The 16,003-nt window shown below is 48.1% G+C and overlaps 1 protein-coding gene across 1 annotated transcript; it reads left to right on the forward strand.

The window, feature by feature from the left end:
- Positions 333-14,237, forward strand: OVCH2 (ovochymase 2). Its single transcript, XM_021102643.1, has 14 exons — positions 333-420; positions 1,836-1,945; positions 4,157-4,248; positions 5,877-6,057; positions 6,672-6,762; positions 6,990-7,141; positions 7,758-7,947; positions 9,069-9,092; positions 10,302-10,392; positions 10,519-10,643; positions 11,589-11,729; positions 12,107-12,237; positions 13,368-13,461; positions 13,975-14,237. The coding sequence occupies exons 1-14, from the start codon at positions 333-335 to the stop codon at positions 14,139-14,141; spliced, it is 1,677 nt and encodes a 558-aa protein (XP_020958302.1). The 3' UTR covers positions 14,142-14,237.

The raw sequence follows: 16,003 nt of genomic DNA on the forward strand, positions 1-16,003 counted from the left end.
CCAAGATGCAAGTAATGTTTGCAGATGGACGTCTTAGGCACCAATCTCTTGGCTGGCCAGATGGACTTTGGGGGAAGCGGTGCATTGACGTGGGCGTAATGGACCAGTACTGTTGCTTGATCAAGACTTTGTCTCTGTGGTTGACTCCCCACATCTTGCAGAGATCTTTGCAAGAAACCACATTCAGAAATATCATATGGACATGGTTGAATGCCTTGATCTTGGCTAATGAACAACTTTCTTTTAAATTGGTATATTGCTGCTCTCAAGGCTTTCTATTTTGGTTCTCTTCAGTCTCTCTAAAATTTCAGGGGAAAACCCTGAGTTTCAAAATGCATATGAACAAGAATAAGCTCATCTTACTACTTGGAATGATCTTCTTGGGACAAAATAAATCTGCAACTCTCGCTCTCCCCAAAGGTAAGTTCCAAGTGAATTCTATAGCTACCTTTAAAGAAAGAACCTTGGCTGGCAATGAACATATTTCCCTCCATATTTATTTAGGAAAACAGGAGAGGCAAATATAATTCGGAGACCTAGTTGGTTTTCATATAATTAATTTGGACTTCTTTCCTACAATCAGCATATTAAACTGAATAGAACTTTTATGGAATACAACTGGGACAAGTTGAACTGATCTAGAGAAAACTGGGATTGGTCACTTATTTGGATGCATTCCGCAATCCCATCCCCTTTCATGGAGCAAATCTGGGAAATCAGCATAAATTTAGAAGCCCTTGTAATATTTTTAAAAATTATATTTCTGGGAAACATGAAGCATGTTCACTGTAGTGTATTGTATATATGTAAATGGTTTTTTTCCCCTTAAGTAACATAAGCTGAAAACAGTTCTTGGCATGCTTCTCTATACTCTTATTTGTATCAGCCTGAAGAATTATCGTTTTTTTTGTCTTTGCTCCAATGATTTCAGGAAATAGTAAATTTTGTGTCTAAGGTATTTACAATTCATTCAGCTGAAGCAGCTAGAAAATTAACTTTTGATTCAATGCCATGCCTATATTGGGTTCAGAATCAACAGACAGTGTTACATCCATGTTTTGCCATTAATTAGCTTTGCATGTCTTTGATTCATTTTCCCATCTGTAATGTGAGGGTAAGAGTGCCTGATTCACAGGCCAAGAATGGGGATTAAATGAGAAGTTACTCAAAAAATTTGCATATTTTAACATAATAATCTAAACAGCTATGCTTTCAAGGATATGTTCTCAAGAAAAAACACTTGTCCATCCTTCCAATTGTTCTAAGTGTCTACTGAATGCTATGAATTGTGCTAAACGTTGGGAGTACAGAGCTGAATAAAACCTAAGGTTTTTTTAAGTAGCTCATAGTGCAAGAAGGGCGATAGACAAACAATGCGCTATGACAATCCTGTAGGGCAAAAACGACGAAAGGGGAGACACGTTTCACATAAATCAAGGAGGACTGCTCAGTTGAGGTGATCTCCAAGCTGAAGAACAGGCATTGGAGGATCCAAGTATGTAAAGGAGTGGGGTGATCATGAGCAGGGCATTCTAGACTCTCCTAGAAAATATTTAGAACCAAAGAGGCTGTATTTGCACTAACCCAGTGGGTAGCTACCTCTGAGACCCTTAAGCCTCATATCAGAAAAACAGATTTCTTCATGACATGAATGTTCTTTGTGAAAAAGCTGGACAATCTCTTGTACTGCAGTTCACAGCAAATCCCTCAATTAAAGCCATTTTGGGAAATTTTCTACATACCCATGTTTTACTTTCTCACTCAGAAGAGTCTCCTGTACCCCTTAGTGCTCAGAACTGTCTAATCACTAATTTTTTGTCCTGTTTCCCCCCTAGTTCCCACTTGCGGGCAGAGTCGGATGAAGGTACAGCCTTTGAGCCACCTTAGCATTTTCAGTCGTATTGTTGGGGGAAACCAAGTGGAAAAGGGAGCCTACCCTTGGCAGGTGAGGCTCAGGGAAGTGACGGGTAAATAGAAGTGGGTCTCAGGATGAGACCTCTCAGAATCCCACGCCACTCACTCACGAGTATGCTCCACTCCGCTTAGCTCCCCAAGATCTCATGGTGATATGCATGTTCTTTTTTTTTTTTTTTGTCTTTTGTCTTTGTTGTTGTTATTGTTGTTGTTGTTGTTGCTATTTCTTGGGCCGCTCCCGCGGCATATGGAGGTTCCCAGGCTAGGGGTTGAATCGGAGCTGTAGCCACCGGCCTACGCCAGAGCCACAGCAACGCGGGATCCGAGCCGCGTCTGCAACCTACACCACAGCTCACGGCAACGCCGGATCGTTAACCCACTGAGCAAGGGCAGGGACCAAACCCGCAACCTCATGGTTCCTAGTCGGATTCGTTAACCACTGCGCCACGACGGGAACTCCGATATGCATGTTCTTTGTGATCTCAGAGTGTGTACAGTGACCCAAGACCCTCGTGATATGCATCAGCCGAGTTCTAGAAAAGATGTGTGCATAACAGCTACAAGCACTGTTGGCTTGCTCCAAAATGTACCATGTAAAAAAATGTTCTGATTCAATAAATATGCTTAAAATATGCTTATCTTTTTATAGTTAAAGATGGTAAGGAAGTCAGCATTGTCATACTCACAGGTCTACTTTGCGTGTGGGATGTGAGGTTCATGCCTACACCATGGGACCTCTCAGGGAATGGCCAGGAGTGCTGCATCTTTAGTGGGTAACGTCCTAGGAATTCTGTCTCAGTCAAATGTTCTGGCTCTCCCACACCATGGAAATGCCTGTGCTTCTGCCTGCAGCCTCTGATGTTCACACTTACTGTCTTTGAAAGTCTCCCAATTTTCTTCACCCTGGGAGCCAAGCTGTATTCTTCCATCTTCATTCTATAAGTAGAACAATAGCTCTCTCTTTTTACTTCTCTTGAGTCAATCATATTAACTTCTGGATCAGTGCATGTTTGGTAAAGGTTTTTGATTGATTTTGTGTCCAGTGGGCTAATGGAATGGCTGAGTCATTGCCATTTTTTAACTGACGAATTAATTACTTGGGTGAAGAGTTGAAAGATCCATTTCTTACTTGGTCGTTTGGTTATCTCGTCAATTCAGAAGCCCATATTCAAGTCATAGTCAGGGTGACTCATTGCCTTTTTCATACTTGTGCTTTGTTGTTCGCCTTTTCTCTGTATTAATTTTTTTCAATTATTCTTGGAATAATTTTTGGTCAAAAAGGAGACAATTCTAATAAATCACTTCTTCTCTGATTCCAACAGTAGAATTAAAAGTGTTTACTTGTACCCTATAAGTCATGTTGGGGTCAAACCAAATACCATGAGTAGGATAATCCAAAGATAGAAAATGCATTGTAGGATTTCCCATGGTGCAGTGGGTTGAGAATCTGACTGCAGTGGCTCAGGTTGCTGTGGAAGCATGGGTTCTATCCCCTGCCCGGTGCAGTGGGTTGAAGGATCCAGCATTGCCACAGTTGCAGTGTAGGTGGCAGCGGTGGCTTGGATTCAATCCCTGGCCCAGGAACTTCCATATGCAGCAATATGTCCACTTAAAAAGAAAAGAAAAGATATTCTAGAGGTGGCTTAAAAAGTAAGCTTGAAGAAGTTGTAGAGGTCAAATAATTGAAGAGTATGAGAAGGTTCTACATCCAGACTATCTCTCTAGGAGGTTTGGAAGGTTTGGAACAGAAACTGGAAGACCCCTTCAGCCTTCATATTGCCTTGATCCCAAACTTCTTCTTCTGGACTCTGCTACATCTTATGCTTCTCTTTCTTTATCTTCATTCACAGATATTGTTCATATTGTTCATATTTTTAGAGCAACAGTCTGAGTCAACAGCATCATATAAATACATCAGTACCATTTATCAATCAATACATACAGCAATACAATTTTTACTACCAATTTTACTAAAACCTTATAGCCAATACCCTCAAATCAACTAGCTCCCCTACAGACCGGGGGTGGGAATATTCCGGCTCCAGCATCTCTCTTCTTTCTGAGCTGTAGTGTGTTTTACCATTTCACTGTCTGTGATTTCTGGTATTTATGAGTAAGATCCGTGATTTCTGATATTTATGAGTAAGATATCTGGATCTATTTTTCAGAATATACTCAGTCTCCAAGTTTGGGGAGACCCCAGGGCATTAACCCGTTGCCATTTAAGATCTTTGCAATTCAGGTGTCTCTGAAACGAAGGCAGAAGCATGTCTGTGGTGGGACCATCATCTCTCCACGGTGGGTGATCACAGCTGCTCACTGCGTTGCTAACAGGTAGGGAAGGCCCAGCTCATCCTTGAAGGTCTGATTACCCTGATTCTCTCTTGGAATCAGCAGCAGTAACTAACTGACTAAATAATCAGCAGCAGTAACTAACTGACTAAATAATCAGCAGCAATAACTGACTGACTAAATAAATAAATAATCAGCAGCAATAACTAACTGACGAACTAAATAAATAATCAGCAGCAATGACTATTAAAACACACAACTGTGTGGTGTACACTTTGGTGGGGGAACATCTTAACTGCGTAACACAAATAGGGCCCATTGATGTGGCCAGAGGGGACTCACCTTGGTGGGAAAACATGCATTCCTTCTGGGAGTGAATACTTTGTTTCCCTAAAATTGACTAGAGGTTAATAAAGAATAATATCCAAGTGGGGAAAAAGCATTATAAAGATTGATTTGTGAAAATTCTCTCCTAGTTTTTTTTGAATTTCAGTGAAAAAAATCCATTTCATTATGCATCTTAGTAAGTGGATAAAAGGAAATGAGGGGAGGCCAGTGAGACATGAAGAAGGCTCCTGTGTCTTCCTTCCTTTTGATCCTGCCTCTCTGAGCAGCACTCTAACAACTTCGCTCTTTCATCTGCCATCTGTGTGCCCCAGACAGTCTGTTGTTGTTAGTGCTCTCGACACGCATAAGGCTGCAAGATCATGCCCCATATTCGCCCTTTTTCATTTAAAGGCTGAAAATATCTCCTGGACATATACTTAGTGCAAGACACTAGTGGGTACCAAAGACACAAAGGTGACTGACATGATTCCTGCCCCCAGAGGGTTGATAGTCTAAAGAAGAGTCAGCTGATGACTCCACTGCAATGTGGCAGATGGTTAGGCTCGAGAGATGCTGTGTAGTAGGTTAGGTACCTAATAGAGCCCCGAACAGTGGCGGTATACCAAGAGAAAACGATGCCCTTTCTGATTTTGTATAAAGCCATCACTTCCAAATCCCCAAGGCTGGCAAGCCCAAAGCTTTTAATCCACTTCAGTCTATCCTGTCAATTTCCTCTCTGGCAACTTTGCTGCAGGTAGAAAGGAAATAGAATGATGCTTCCTACGTCATGCTAGATCTCTGAATCACAAACAGAAGGAGAGGAGGGAAGGTTCCCACTTGCCACTGTTTAATCAGTCGCAGAGCCCTGAGGGAGTGAACTCTGTGGGACTTCAGAGCTACGGTGTATCTATGGCGCCGTCTATGGTCTCTCATCGTGTGCGTTATGCATTAGATCTCTGACGGTAAAGCCGCATGCTTGGCAGGAATCCCAAAGACTTCCCAAGGGATCTCACTGAGGCTGAGGCCAGGCCAACCATCTCGCAGAGCTGAACAGAGCGTTGGGCCCTGAATTACGGCGGACCTGCGTTTTTAGACATTTAACGAGGAGCAGTGAGGAGCAGTCCGTGTACCACCACACCGTTGGCTTCACACGAGGCCGTCTTTCCTAGTCCCCCGCTCGCATTGGGAACGTCTGCATTTGGAATTATTCCAGCTTTCTCTGTACAGCGGCTTCACCCCTGCACTCTCTGTTCTTGTCGTTTGGAAGAGGCCAGTTTGGCCACCACTACAGCTGTACCCAGAGGTTCAATGAAATCCACCCCTTTACTGTTTCCTACCCATAGAAATATTGCATCAACATTCAATGTTACTGCCGGAGAATACGACTTGAGCTATGTCGAGCCGGGAGAGCAAACCCTCACCATTGAAACCATCATCATACACCCACATTTCTCCACCAAGAAACCAATGGATTATGACATTGCTCTTTTGAAGATGGCTGGAGCTTTCCACTTTGGTAAACATGTTGTTATTGCTGTGGATTTTTAGGGCCACACCCATGGTATATAGAGGTTCCCAGGCTAGGGGTTGAATAGGAGCTGTAGTCGCTGGCCTACACCACAGCCACAGCAACTGCGGGATCCAAGCAGTGTCTGCAACCTACACCACAGCTCACAGCAATGTCAGATTCTTGACCCACTGATCGAGGCCAGGGGTCGAACTTGCATCCTCATGGATGCAAGCTGGATTCGTTTCCACTGTGCCACACTGGGAACTTCCTTGGTAAACACTTGAAGCTTATTCTGAGTTGTCTGCCCCATGTTCTCCAGAACTTCCATTTCATAGCACATTTCCTATAGTATAAGTTATGTACCATATGATCAAGAATTATGGAGACGGGAATTTGAGGTGGGGGTTCCCCTACCTGAAACCCTTATTGCTCGTGGCTTTAGATGCAGGATTATGTGAGGTCAGTAGAGGGTCTTTCTCTCTTTGACTGGTAACCCCTGAAGGTGCCAGACAGAAATATCACAATCCTTACAAAGTCTTTGGGGACCCACTTAGATGCCGACTGGTGAGCAGCTATGGGGTCCCCTCCTCCATGGGTGAAACAAGCCCTCCTCTTTTCTGCAGACCAGTTTGTGGGGCCCATGTGTCTTCCAGAGCCAGGGGAGCGATTTGCACCTGGATTTATTTGCACAACTGCAGGCTGGGGCCGACTGAATGAGGGTGAGACCTGTATGCACTACTCTTGATCAGCTCTCAGAACTTTCTGGTGGGTAATCAGAAAATAGAATTTTTAAAAGACCATTGCATGAACAGTTTTAAAGTAGAGAATATTCCATTGTACTTAGAAATCCAGATCTTTACAGAAGACACGAATGGGAATGGGGCAGCTTCAACTCGGGAAGGGTGAAAGAGTGCCTTGCTGGGGTTCTCATTTCTGTGTTTCCTAGACGGCATCGCCCCACAAGTCCTGCAGGAAGTGGACCTGCCCATTTTGACCCAAGACGAGTGTATTACAGCTCTGCTGACACTACAGAAACCCATCAGTGGGCAGACGTTTCTCTGCACGGGCTTCCCAGAGGGAGGAAGAGACGCATGCCAAGTAGGTGGAATGGTCGAGCTGGCAGGTCCCAGGCAGGGTTTCCCTTGGCTTTGTCATCAGATGAGGGGCTGAAAGAAGGATGTAGTGAAGACTGACTCTGGAAAGAAAGATCAGGAGTGATAAAGGGGCCGTCTAAACAACCTGTTTTACCAGAGACTATGAATTCAGAGGTCTTTTGCTTTTGCCAAAGGACCAAATAACAGAGACGATATCAATAATGAATTCAGGGTACCCCACCCCTGAAGGGTACGTGACCTCCCTATTCAGAGGTTTCTAGTTTGTATATAAAGGAGCTCTTCTTCCCTCTGTCCCTCCTGCTCACCAACACCTGAGGTTGATTGTACTGCTGGACAAGATCTCTCTGAGTCTGTAGAATAAGACAGGAGAGGGGAAATCTGGTATCTGATGAAAGCCTAGGATGGGGGAGAAGGATGGGGAAGGAGGTAGACTTGATAGGCTTCAGTGGTATTTAGAGATCACCTGCGAATTGTGCTTCCCTGGTCCCCCAGGTCTCTGGGGAAATTCACAGATCTTCATCTAGCGTCTTTGAGGGGAGACGGAGCACTTTGGGGACAGACACGGACAGTGATGATAACAGAGATATTTTCTCCCGCAGGGAGATTCAGGGGGTTCCCTCATGTGCCGGAATAAGAAAGGGACGTGGACACTGGCGGGCGTGACTTCTTGGGGTTTGGGCTGCGGTCGAGGCTGGAGAAAAAATCTGCAGAAAGATGATCAAGGATCCCCTGGGATCTTCACAGATCTTACTAAAGTGCTGCCCTGGATCCACAGACACATCCAAATTGGTAATCAAGTCAGCACGTAAGGTCAAGACACTAGAGCCAGAGAAAGCATCAGCAGAGTCAAGTCAGGACCACTGAGCAGACAACCTCTGCTTCTGTTCTTATTGTCTCACATGGGGATTGTGGTGTTTACCGAGTCTAAAACAAGGATAAACTAAGCTGTGTGGTACAGCATACACATATTCCGTGAAACTTGAATACATCCACCCTGGACTTTGTCCAATTTGCCTTTAATTAAAACTGGCTTCATCTGGTAACCAGTTTCTACCACTTACTTCTCAACGATACCAGCAAGATTCAGCAGCTATAGCAGAGATCAGTGGTTTTCAACCGGGGAAATTTTGACCCCCTCTCCCCACCACCCCAGGGGACAGTGTCTGGATACATTTGGGGTTGTCACGACAGAGGAGGGGTGCCCCTGGCATCTGGGGGTGGGGCCGTGGATGCTCCTGACCATCCCTCAGTGCACAGGACAGCCCACCCACAGCAGAGAGTGACTCAGACCAAAACGGCAGTCATGCTGTGTACCACGCGTAGAGTCAGGCGCCGTGAGTCTGAAAAGGATGGTGTCTATGCACACCCTTCTACCAGACTGACCACTCAGCGAATTTAAACTTCATCTTGGACGACAAATCCAGCGTAATTGCCTTCTGACCTGGAGGTTTCCAGCATCTGTGAGACTTTTATTTTTTCCCAGAGGGGTTAATTCAAATTAGGAGGAACTTGAGTTTGTTTTCAAGTCCACATTACAGTGGAAGGTATTGGAGTCCTCCGTTCAGCTGGTAGCTATCCCTGCATCTCTTTTGTGGTTGCTTGTGTGTTATATCTACCTCCAGCCTCCCTCTCCATGCAAAGTTAGGGGTAGACCAGATGTCCTCTTCTTGCTTTGTGTCCTCTCCAAGCTAACCAGCCGGCTTAATAAAAAGAGCGAAGTCGTTTAAAACACAAAGGCCCCTTTTCTGCTTTGTCAATTTGTCCCTTCTGTTCTTTCCACTGATTATATTTTCATTAGTTAAAAATCAACTTAAAAACCTCTGTACTTTTGAGACAGGGAGATGTTAACTTCTTGAAATATTTTTCAGGAAACCACAAAACTTGAATCACATCTTTCTTTTCTTTCCCAGGGAAGCGGAGGAAGAGCTACAGAGGTGGGTATTTCTTGCAGCCTGCCCTGCCTGGAGCATGAACTAATCTCTAGCAGTTTTTTTGTTTTTGTTTTTGTTTTGTCTTTTTAGGGCTGCACCCATAGCATATGGAAGTTCCCAGGCAAGGGGTCAAATCAGAGCTGCAGCTGTTGGCCACAGCCACAGCCACAGCCATAGCAGATCCAAGCCCCATCTGTGACCTATACCACAGCTCACGGCAATGCCAGATCTTCAACCCACTGAGAGAGGCTGGGGATTGAACCTCTGTCCTCACAGGTGCTAGTTGGGTTCATTACTGCTGAGCCACGATGGGAACTTCTCTGTAGCATTTCTGAATGTCGGTTCCCCTGGCGTAAAATCATCACCTGGAGCATCCAGAGCCATTCGTCCCCAGCCAGTCAGAACAGGTCCTTCCCAGCAGGACCCCCAGATGCCCCCGCTAGCAACTTCCACATGCGTCGAGCACGCCCCCCAAAAAAGCGTAGACTTTATTGAGTCTGAAGTTGACTAATTAGATAAATAAATTAGAGCTACACTTTAATGCTGCCATAAGGGGATTCAGTTGGAGGGGGAAATAATTCAAGGGGGATTTATGAGATTATACATTAGTTCAAAAGACAAGAAAATAAGGCCTGGACTCGGGCAGTGGCGGGCACAGACGTGGGATGGACAGGACGGGCTGGTCCCTGCGGTGAGGCGGTGAGGGAGAAGAGAGAAGAAGAGCAGCGCCGAGCCCCGAGCATGAAAGGCCGAGGAAGGGCACGCGAGGTAATCACATGAGAAGCGGAGGCAGTCCGGCCGACCCTGCGGAATCCCCCTGGCAGCACAGGACGTTCCGGGAGCTATCTAGGGGGCGGCTGAAAAATCAGAGGTTCCGAAAGGCAGAAATAGAAAGGTTTGAAATGGAAGGTGTGAATGAGATGGGTCAGAGGGCTCCTACGGAGAGAATGCAGACCACGAGGAGAAGCGGCGAAACAGCCGTATTCATCCAGTGGGATCATGGAGTCAGAGAAAGAGGAGTAAAGGAGGAGTCATAGGGTCTCAAGGTCAAGCAGTCACCTACGAGGGTACCATAAAAGCCAAGACAGGAAAAGGTTTCCTGCAGAAAGGAAGCATGCGCAAAGAACCAGCAAGCCCTAGCGTCTCTACAGGTTCTGGCAGGAGAGGGCGCGCCATCACCGTGGGCCTGATTCGCAGGGCTTTCCCTCCCAGCCTCATGCGGTGAGCAGGATCGTGTGATCAGAGCATCAGAGGGGGAGCTGCACTTCCCAGAAAGCCCCTTCCTGTATTACCAGCGCAAGCAGTGAGTAGCCCCTGCGGCCCCCCTTCCCCCTGGCTCCCACCTCCCGTTTGTCTCTGCCCCACTAGCGGGACAGTGACAGCCGCCTGCTACGGAGCAGTCACACCCTCTCTCTGTATCTCCCCGCAGGCTGTGTGTCTGGACCCTCGTGGTGCCAGAGGGGATGCACCTGCTCCTTACTTTTGCCGATTTTGATGCAGAATCTTGTCCCCACAGTTACCTGTCAGTCTATTCGTTAGAAGACGTACTCGTGGGTGAGTGGCTTTTCATGTTGTCAAGTGGACACTAGCGCTGACTTAATGGGGCCCGGGAACCATAGCTCTGCTCCTCAGGCCCCTGTAACACCCCGCTTCCTGTCTCCCACTTTAGGATTGATGGTGGAGAGGGGTAAAATCTGAGCCCGTGTGACGGCTGTAAGGCCAAAGTGCATGTCAGGGGCTGCAGCAGCTTCCCACGGAGCCAGGCTTCCTAGATTCATTTGCCAGACCTGGAGCCCATCAGGAGTAAAATGTAGACCTACCGCAGTGCCTCTCAGTGCCTCCCAGACAGAATGCTGCTCCCCTAAGCATGAAAGTGACTCTACCTGCCTCGACCAGCTCGGCAGGAAAATACCAGCAGATAACCACGAGTAGGAGACAAAGGTTACTAATATAAGAAGCAGAAATGGAGTTCCTATTGTGGCTCAGTGGGTTAAGAACCCAACGTAGTGTCCACGGGAATGCAGGTTCAAGCCCTAGCCTCACTCAGTGGGCTAAGGATCCAGGGTTGCCGTGTCTGTGGCGCAGGCCAGCAGCTGCAGCTCCAATTCAACCCCTAGCCTGGGAACTTCTGTAAGCTGCAGGTGCAGACGTAAAAAGAAAAAAAGTAGCAGAAATGGAGGTGTGTTTCTGTGGTTCTAAACTGGAGATGATTTTGCCTGGACGACAGTAGGCAGTGTCGTAGGAGCATTTTTGACGGTCACAACTGGGGGAGATGTTCCTGGTCTCTGGTGGGCGGAGGCCAGGGAATGCTGCAGAATAGCCTACTGGGTGTGGAGCAGCCTGAACACAACGTTTCAGATCCAAATGTCAGCAGTGCTGATTTCAGAGGCCCCGGTTTAGACAAGCCTGCACTATCCTGAAAGGTCTGTTCCCCCTGAGCCTTGTAACGGGTGCTGCTCTCTCAGCTCTGAACAAAGACGCTCCATCTTTACTCTGCAGGGAGATTCTGCGGCGAGATCCTGACTTCATCGGTGCTCATTGGCTCCAACACTATAAGGCTGAGCTTCATCTCTGACACCACAGATGACGCCGCTGGGTTTAATCTCACCTATAAAGCTCTTAACCCAAACTACCTTCCTGGTAAAACCATTTGCTTTCATCACACACTAGGCCTTTTGCAGAAGCAGAGGCCCCATAGGAAGGGGGAGAGGGGTTGGAAGCCCTATCCCAAGGCCCACTGGGCTCCACGGCAGAGCGGAGCCCAAGGCCAGTGAGACGCGGGCTTCAGGGAAGCCTTCCTCGGTCCTGCTCACGCACACTTGCTGCACCCAGGTGAGCTGAGAGGGTCTGCTGAGCTCCTGAAAACCAGTGCACAGTCCTGTCCCTTCTCAATAGCACTGCCTAAAGACTCAGTTCAGGTCCAACCCGTGGGAGAGAACAAAGGGGGACGAGGCAGAGGGTCCCCTGTTCCCGGGTGATGCCAGCGTTTGGACGTTCTCCCTTGTGCTGTGTTGCAGATTCAGGCTGCGGCTCCTTAACTATCCTGTTTGAAGAAGGCCTCATACAGAGTCTTCACTATCCCCGAGACTACAGCAACATGGCCAGCTGCCACTGGATTTTTCAAGCCCCCAAACATTATCTAGTGAAGGTACAGACTCTGGAGACCCTGACTTTGATCTGGATCGCCACAGAATTGCTCACGTTGACACCATGACGGCAGAGGTTTTTATCTGATGTCTTCGCTGCTGTATCCTTAGTACCGAGAACCTAGCCCCTGGCACCCAAGGCTCTTGATAAACACTTGACTAACAGACCAGCCAAGTATCCCTGTAATTACCCGCACCTACCACTAGATGGCAACAGTGCACTTTTGTCAACACACTGCCTTCATCTGTACCAGGTAGCTTGTTTCATCCAGGTCTGGCCGTTTCTAGAAGCAAGCATTTCTTCCTTATCAATTACACTGCTAACAAAACACTTTGTGGGGCGTGGATAACAAAAGTGTAGCGCTGAACAGGTTCGGGTTAGGGTTAGGGTTAGGGTTAGGGTTAGGGTTAGGGTTAGGGTTAGGGTTAGAGTCTGCCTTGGATTCAGAAGAGGAAACCGGAGCACGGGCTATGGTAGAAGGAGGGCGAGGCTGACTTCAAAGGACGGAGGGCTTTGAACGTCGGGATGCGGAGAGTATTCGGCCTTCAGTGTGCGGTGCTGTGGCCATTTGTCTGTGTGGTGGCTCACTCGGCACGAGTGGGCCATCTGGACACTGCAGTCCGGGTGAGGCTGGAGTTAGGCATTTATTTAGAAGCTGTCCTCTTAAAATCATAATTGAAAGCAAGAGAGTGTATGGAGGCAGAGTCGTTACAAAACAACGGGGAAGGAGTAAGAGTGAGGAGACCTCGGCGCTCTCGTGTGTGTAAGAAGCCAAAAGAGTCCGAGACCCAGGAGGAGAACCAGACTGGTGTAGTATGAGTCCACAGAAAGGAGGCTCTAATTCAAAACGAAAAAAACAAAAACAAAAACACCCAAAGAGGAGCCTTTAATTCAAAACGCAAAACAACCCACCAAAAGACTCTTGCACATCCCCCCCGCCTTGTATTCGGGCGCTTAGATGTTTCAGAAGGGGTGGCAGGCTGGTTTAGCATCGTTTCCTGAGCGATGTAACCCACACGTGGGTACCCGTTACCGCTCTCATCGAAGCCCACGCTCGGGTTTCCTCTGCCGAATCCAAGGCAGGCAGTGCCTCCCGTGAGTCCCTCTGGATGTAACGTGGAGTCTTCTCAGCTCTCCTTTCAGAACCTGGAGATAGAGGAGAGTGGAGACTGCACCTCCGACTACGTGAGCTCGCACGCGGACGTGGAAAGGAAGGAGGAGATCGGTGCGTGTCCCCCGAGCCTCCGCGTCGGGACCCAGTTCTCCTTGGGAACCTTTTAGGGACGAAGAGGGAGCTGGCCCCGTGTTCCTCCGCCCCCCCCCCCCCGCTCCGTCTCCATCCCTCCCTGTGCTCTCACCATCCCGCCTCCTACCTCAGGGGCAGGAGCAGCTTCAGGGAGAATCCAAGAACCATTTGATCCGAAAATGTGGAAGGCCCGCGGTGACCTAGGGGTCCGAGGGGAAAGGGCCACTGAAATAGGCCCTGGGGCTGGACCCAGTTCCCCTACTGGCACTCCCGGTGGGAGTGTTTGGGGATAAACAGAATCGAAATATGCATGCGGTTAAATCACAGTAAAAAGGTGTCCTCTGCCTTTCTGTTTCGAAAACGAATTGTGACATCCACTGGACAAGTTTATTTCTTCACAGTTACCTAACGGACAACTTTTTTCTTCTCTCCAATGCCACGTCTCTTTGCTGGGCCCTCGACTGTGTCATGCCTGGACGGGGTGTGGACCAGCTCGGCTGTGTGGCTTTGTCCTTCCTGCCCCAGTGGTGAGCCCCTCCCAGGTCATGTCCATCACCTTCCAGTCGGACGAAACCTCGACCTTCAGAGGCTTTCAGGCTGCCGTCTCCTTCATTCCGGAAACAGGTGAGAGGATGGAGCCCCACCTGACGCTGTGGTAAAAGGGCAGCAAGGGCAGCCTGTGGCGCCTGGCGTGGTTACAGCTGAGTCACTGTTCACTGCGTCTGAATCCCGGGGATACGTGGTTTCCCATCAGTCTGCGGTTTTATGTGCGTGGCTGTCTCAGGTCACCCTCTCTCATATGTATTGTTGATGCATTAGCATTGAACTTGGCCGGTGCCCCTATAACTCCTGTCCGAACAAAGCCTCTCCATCACAGTCTTTTCTCCTCAAGGCACAGCCCAGGCCCTTTGGCCTTGGCAACACTAGATGGCACTTCAGCACTATGCTGAGGGCCCTTGCAACCAGCAAAACCAAAGAGCACACAAGAGCAAAAAGCAAAACAAAACAGAAGGTGGTGCCAACAGACCAGGGAAAGGACGCTTGTTTATGAGTTGAGACTGGGACAGACTGTTGCTTCCCTAGACCTCAGCCAGGACGCAGGGACCAGGTGACTCAGATGCTTCACTGCTCTGCGCATATCTGCGCAAAATTGGGTTGGAGTTACAAATAAATGTTAGCCAGTAGGTGACTTCGAAAACACGGAATCTGCGAAGGATGAGGATCAGCTGAATCCGCTGAATCAGGATCAGTCTTGGCCTGTCCTTGCTGGAGGTGTGATCTGAGAGTCATTTAAGACTCATGCTCCTCCATGTTTTACAGTGAGAGAATAACACAGGCCGGGTGCGAATGCAGGAGGATTAAGTCGGACAAAGTACACTTGGCCGTGAGCAAGTGAGACACAAAAGGGAGGCTCAGAGATATGACAGCTCTTCACCACCCCGGTCCCTAGACAATTGAAGACACAGCTTCCTCGCAAGTTCTCACACCCACGAACACTCTGCCCAAACCCTGCAAAGCCAACTGTTGTCTTCTCAAGTTGTTCATTCTTGGTAGGCGGTGAGCGGCTGCTTATGGCAAACCCAGGTTCTAGCAAAATACTCCACTTTCCAGTTGAAATACCCAGACAGCCCCATTCGCTGAGACGCCCCGGAAATCTGCATATAATAATTCTGTGATAAACCCTAAACATCAGCATTGCTTGTGTGATCTGAGCAACTCTGCTATGCTTATACTCAGATTTTAGTATCTCCGGATTAGAGAAAGAATCAGTGTTTCTGGAGACGTGGAATGTCCTACCTGAACCATCCAATACGTCAGGTAAGGTGTTTTGGAGAAAGAGATGCCCACAGAGTGTATGAGTCAGGGTTTAACCGGAGAATTCCCAAAACGATACATCGGGTGCTAACATCCGTGACCTCGTTTGGAGATGGAGGGCTTACAAAGGCAGTCGGGTGAAAACGATGCATTACTGTGGACCCTAATCCATTACGCCCGGTGTCCTTATAAAAGGGGACGTTTGGAGAGAGAGACACGCACACCCGGAGGACAACAGAGGGACATGAAGGCGAGGCTGGGGTGATGCACCACCTGCGAATGAGGAACGCCAGAGATTTTGCCGGAAGCCACAGAAGCTAGGGGAGTGGCACGGAGCAGGTCTCCATGCCCACCCTTGGCAGGAAGCCGCCTTCCCCACACCTTGATCTTGGACCTCGAGGCTCCAGAACTGTGATGCAATAAAACATTGACTTTTAAGCCACCTGTCTGATATTTGCTACCGTGGTCCTAGCGAGCTAAGCCAGGGGACCTGGCTTACATGCTGGTGGGGCTGACTAAGCAAGGCAGTCCCTTAGGCGGGTGATGAAAAGGGGACTGGAATTCCACAGGCGTGGGAGGAGGCAGAATTTCTTCTCTCTTCAGGGGAGGCTCCAGCTCTGCTTTTAAGGTCTTTCCATCCAGTGGCATCAGGTCCAGCCAGATTAGCCAGGCTGGTCTTCCTTACCTAGAGTCAACTGATCAGGGG

The sequence above is a fragment of the Sus scrofa genome, chromosome 9, assembly GCF_000003025.6.
Source record: "Sus scrofa isolate TJ Tabasco breed Duroc chromosome 9, Sscrofa11.1, whole genome shotgun sequence".
Taxonomy (NCBI): Eukaryota; Metazoa; Chordata; class Mammalia; order Artiodactyla; family Suidae; genus Sus; species Sus scrofa.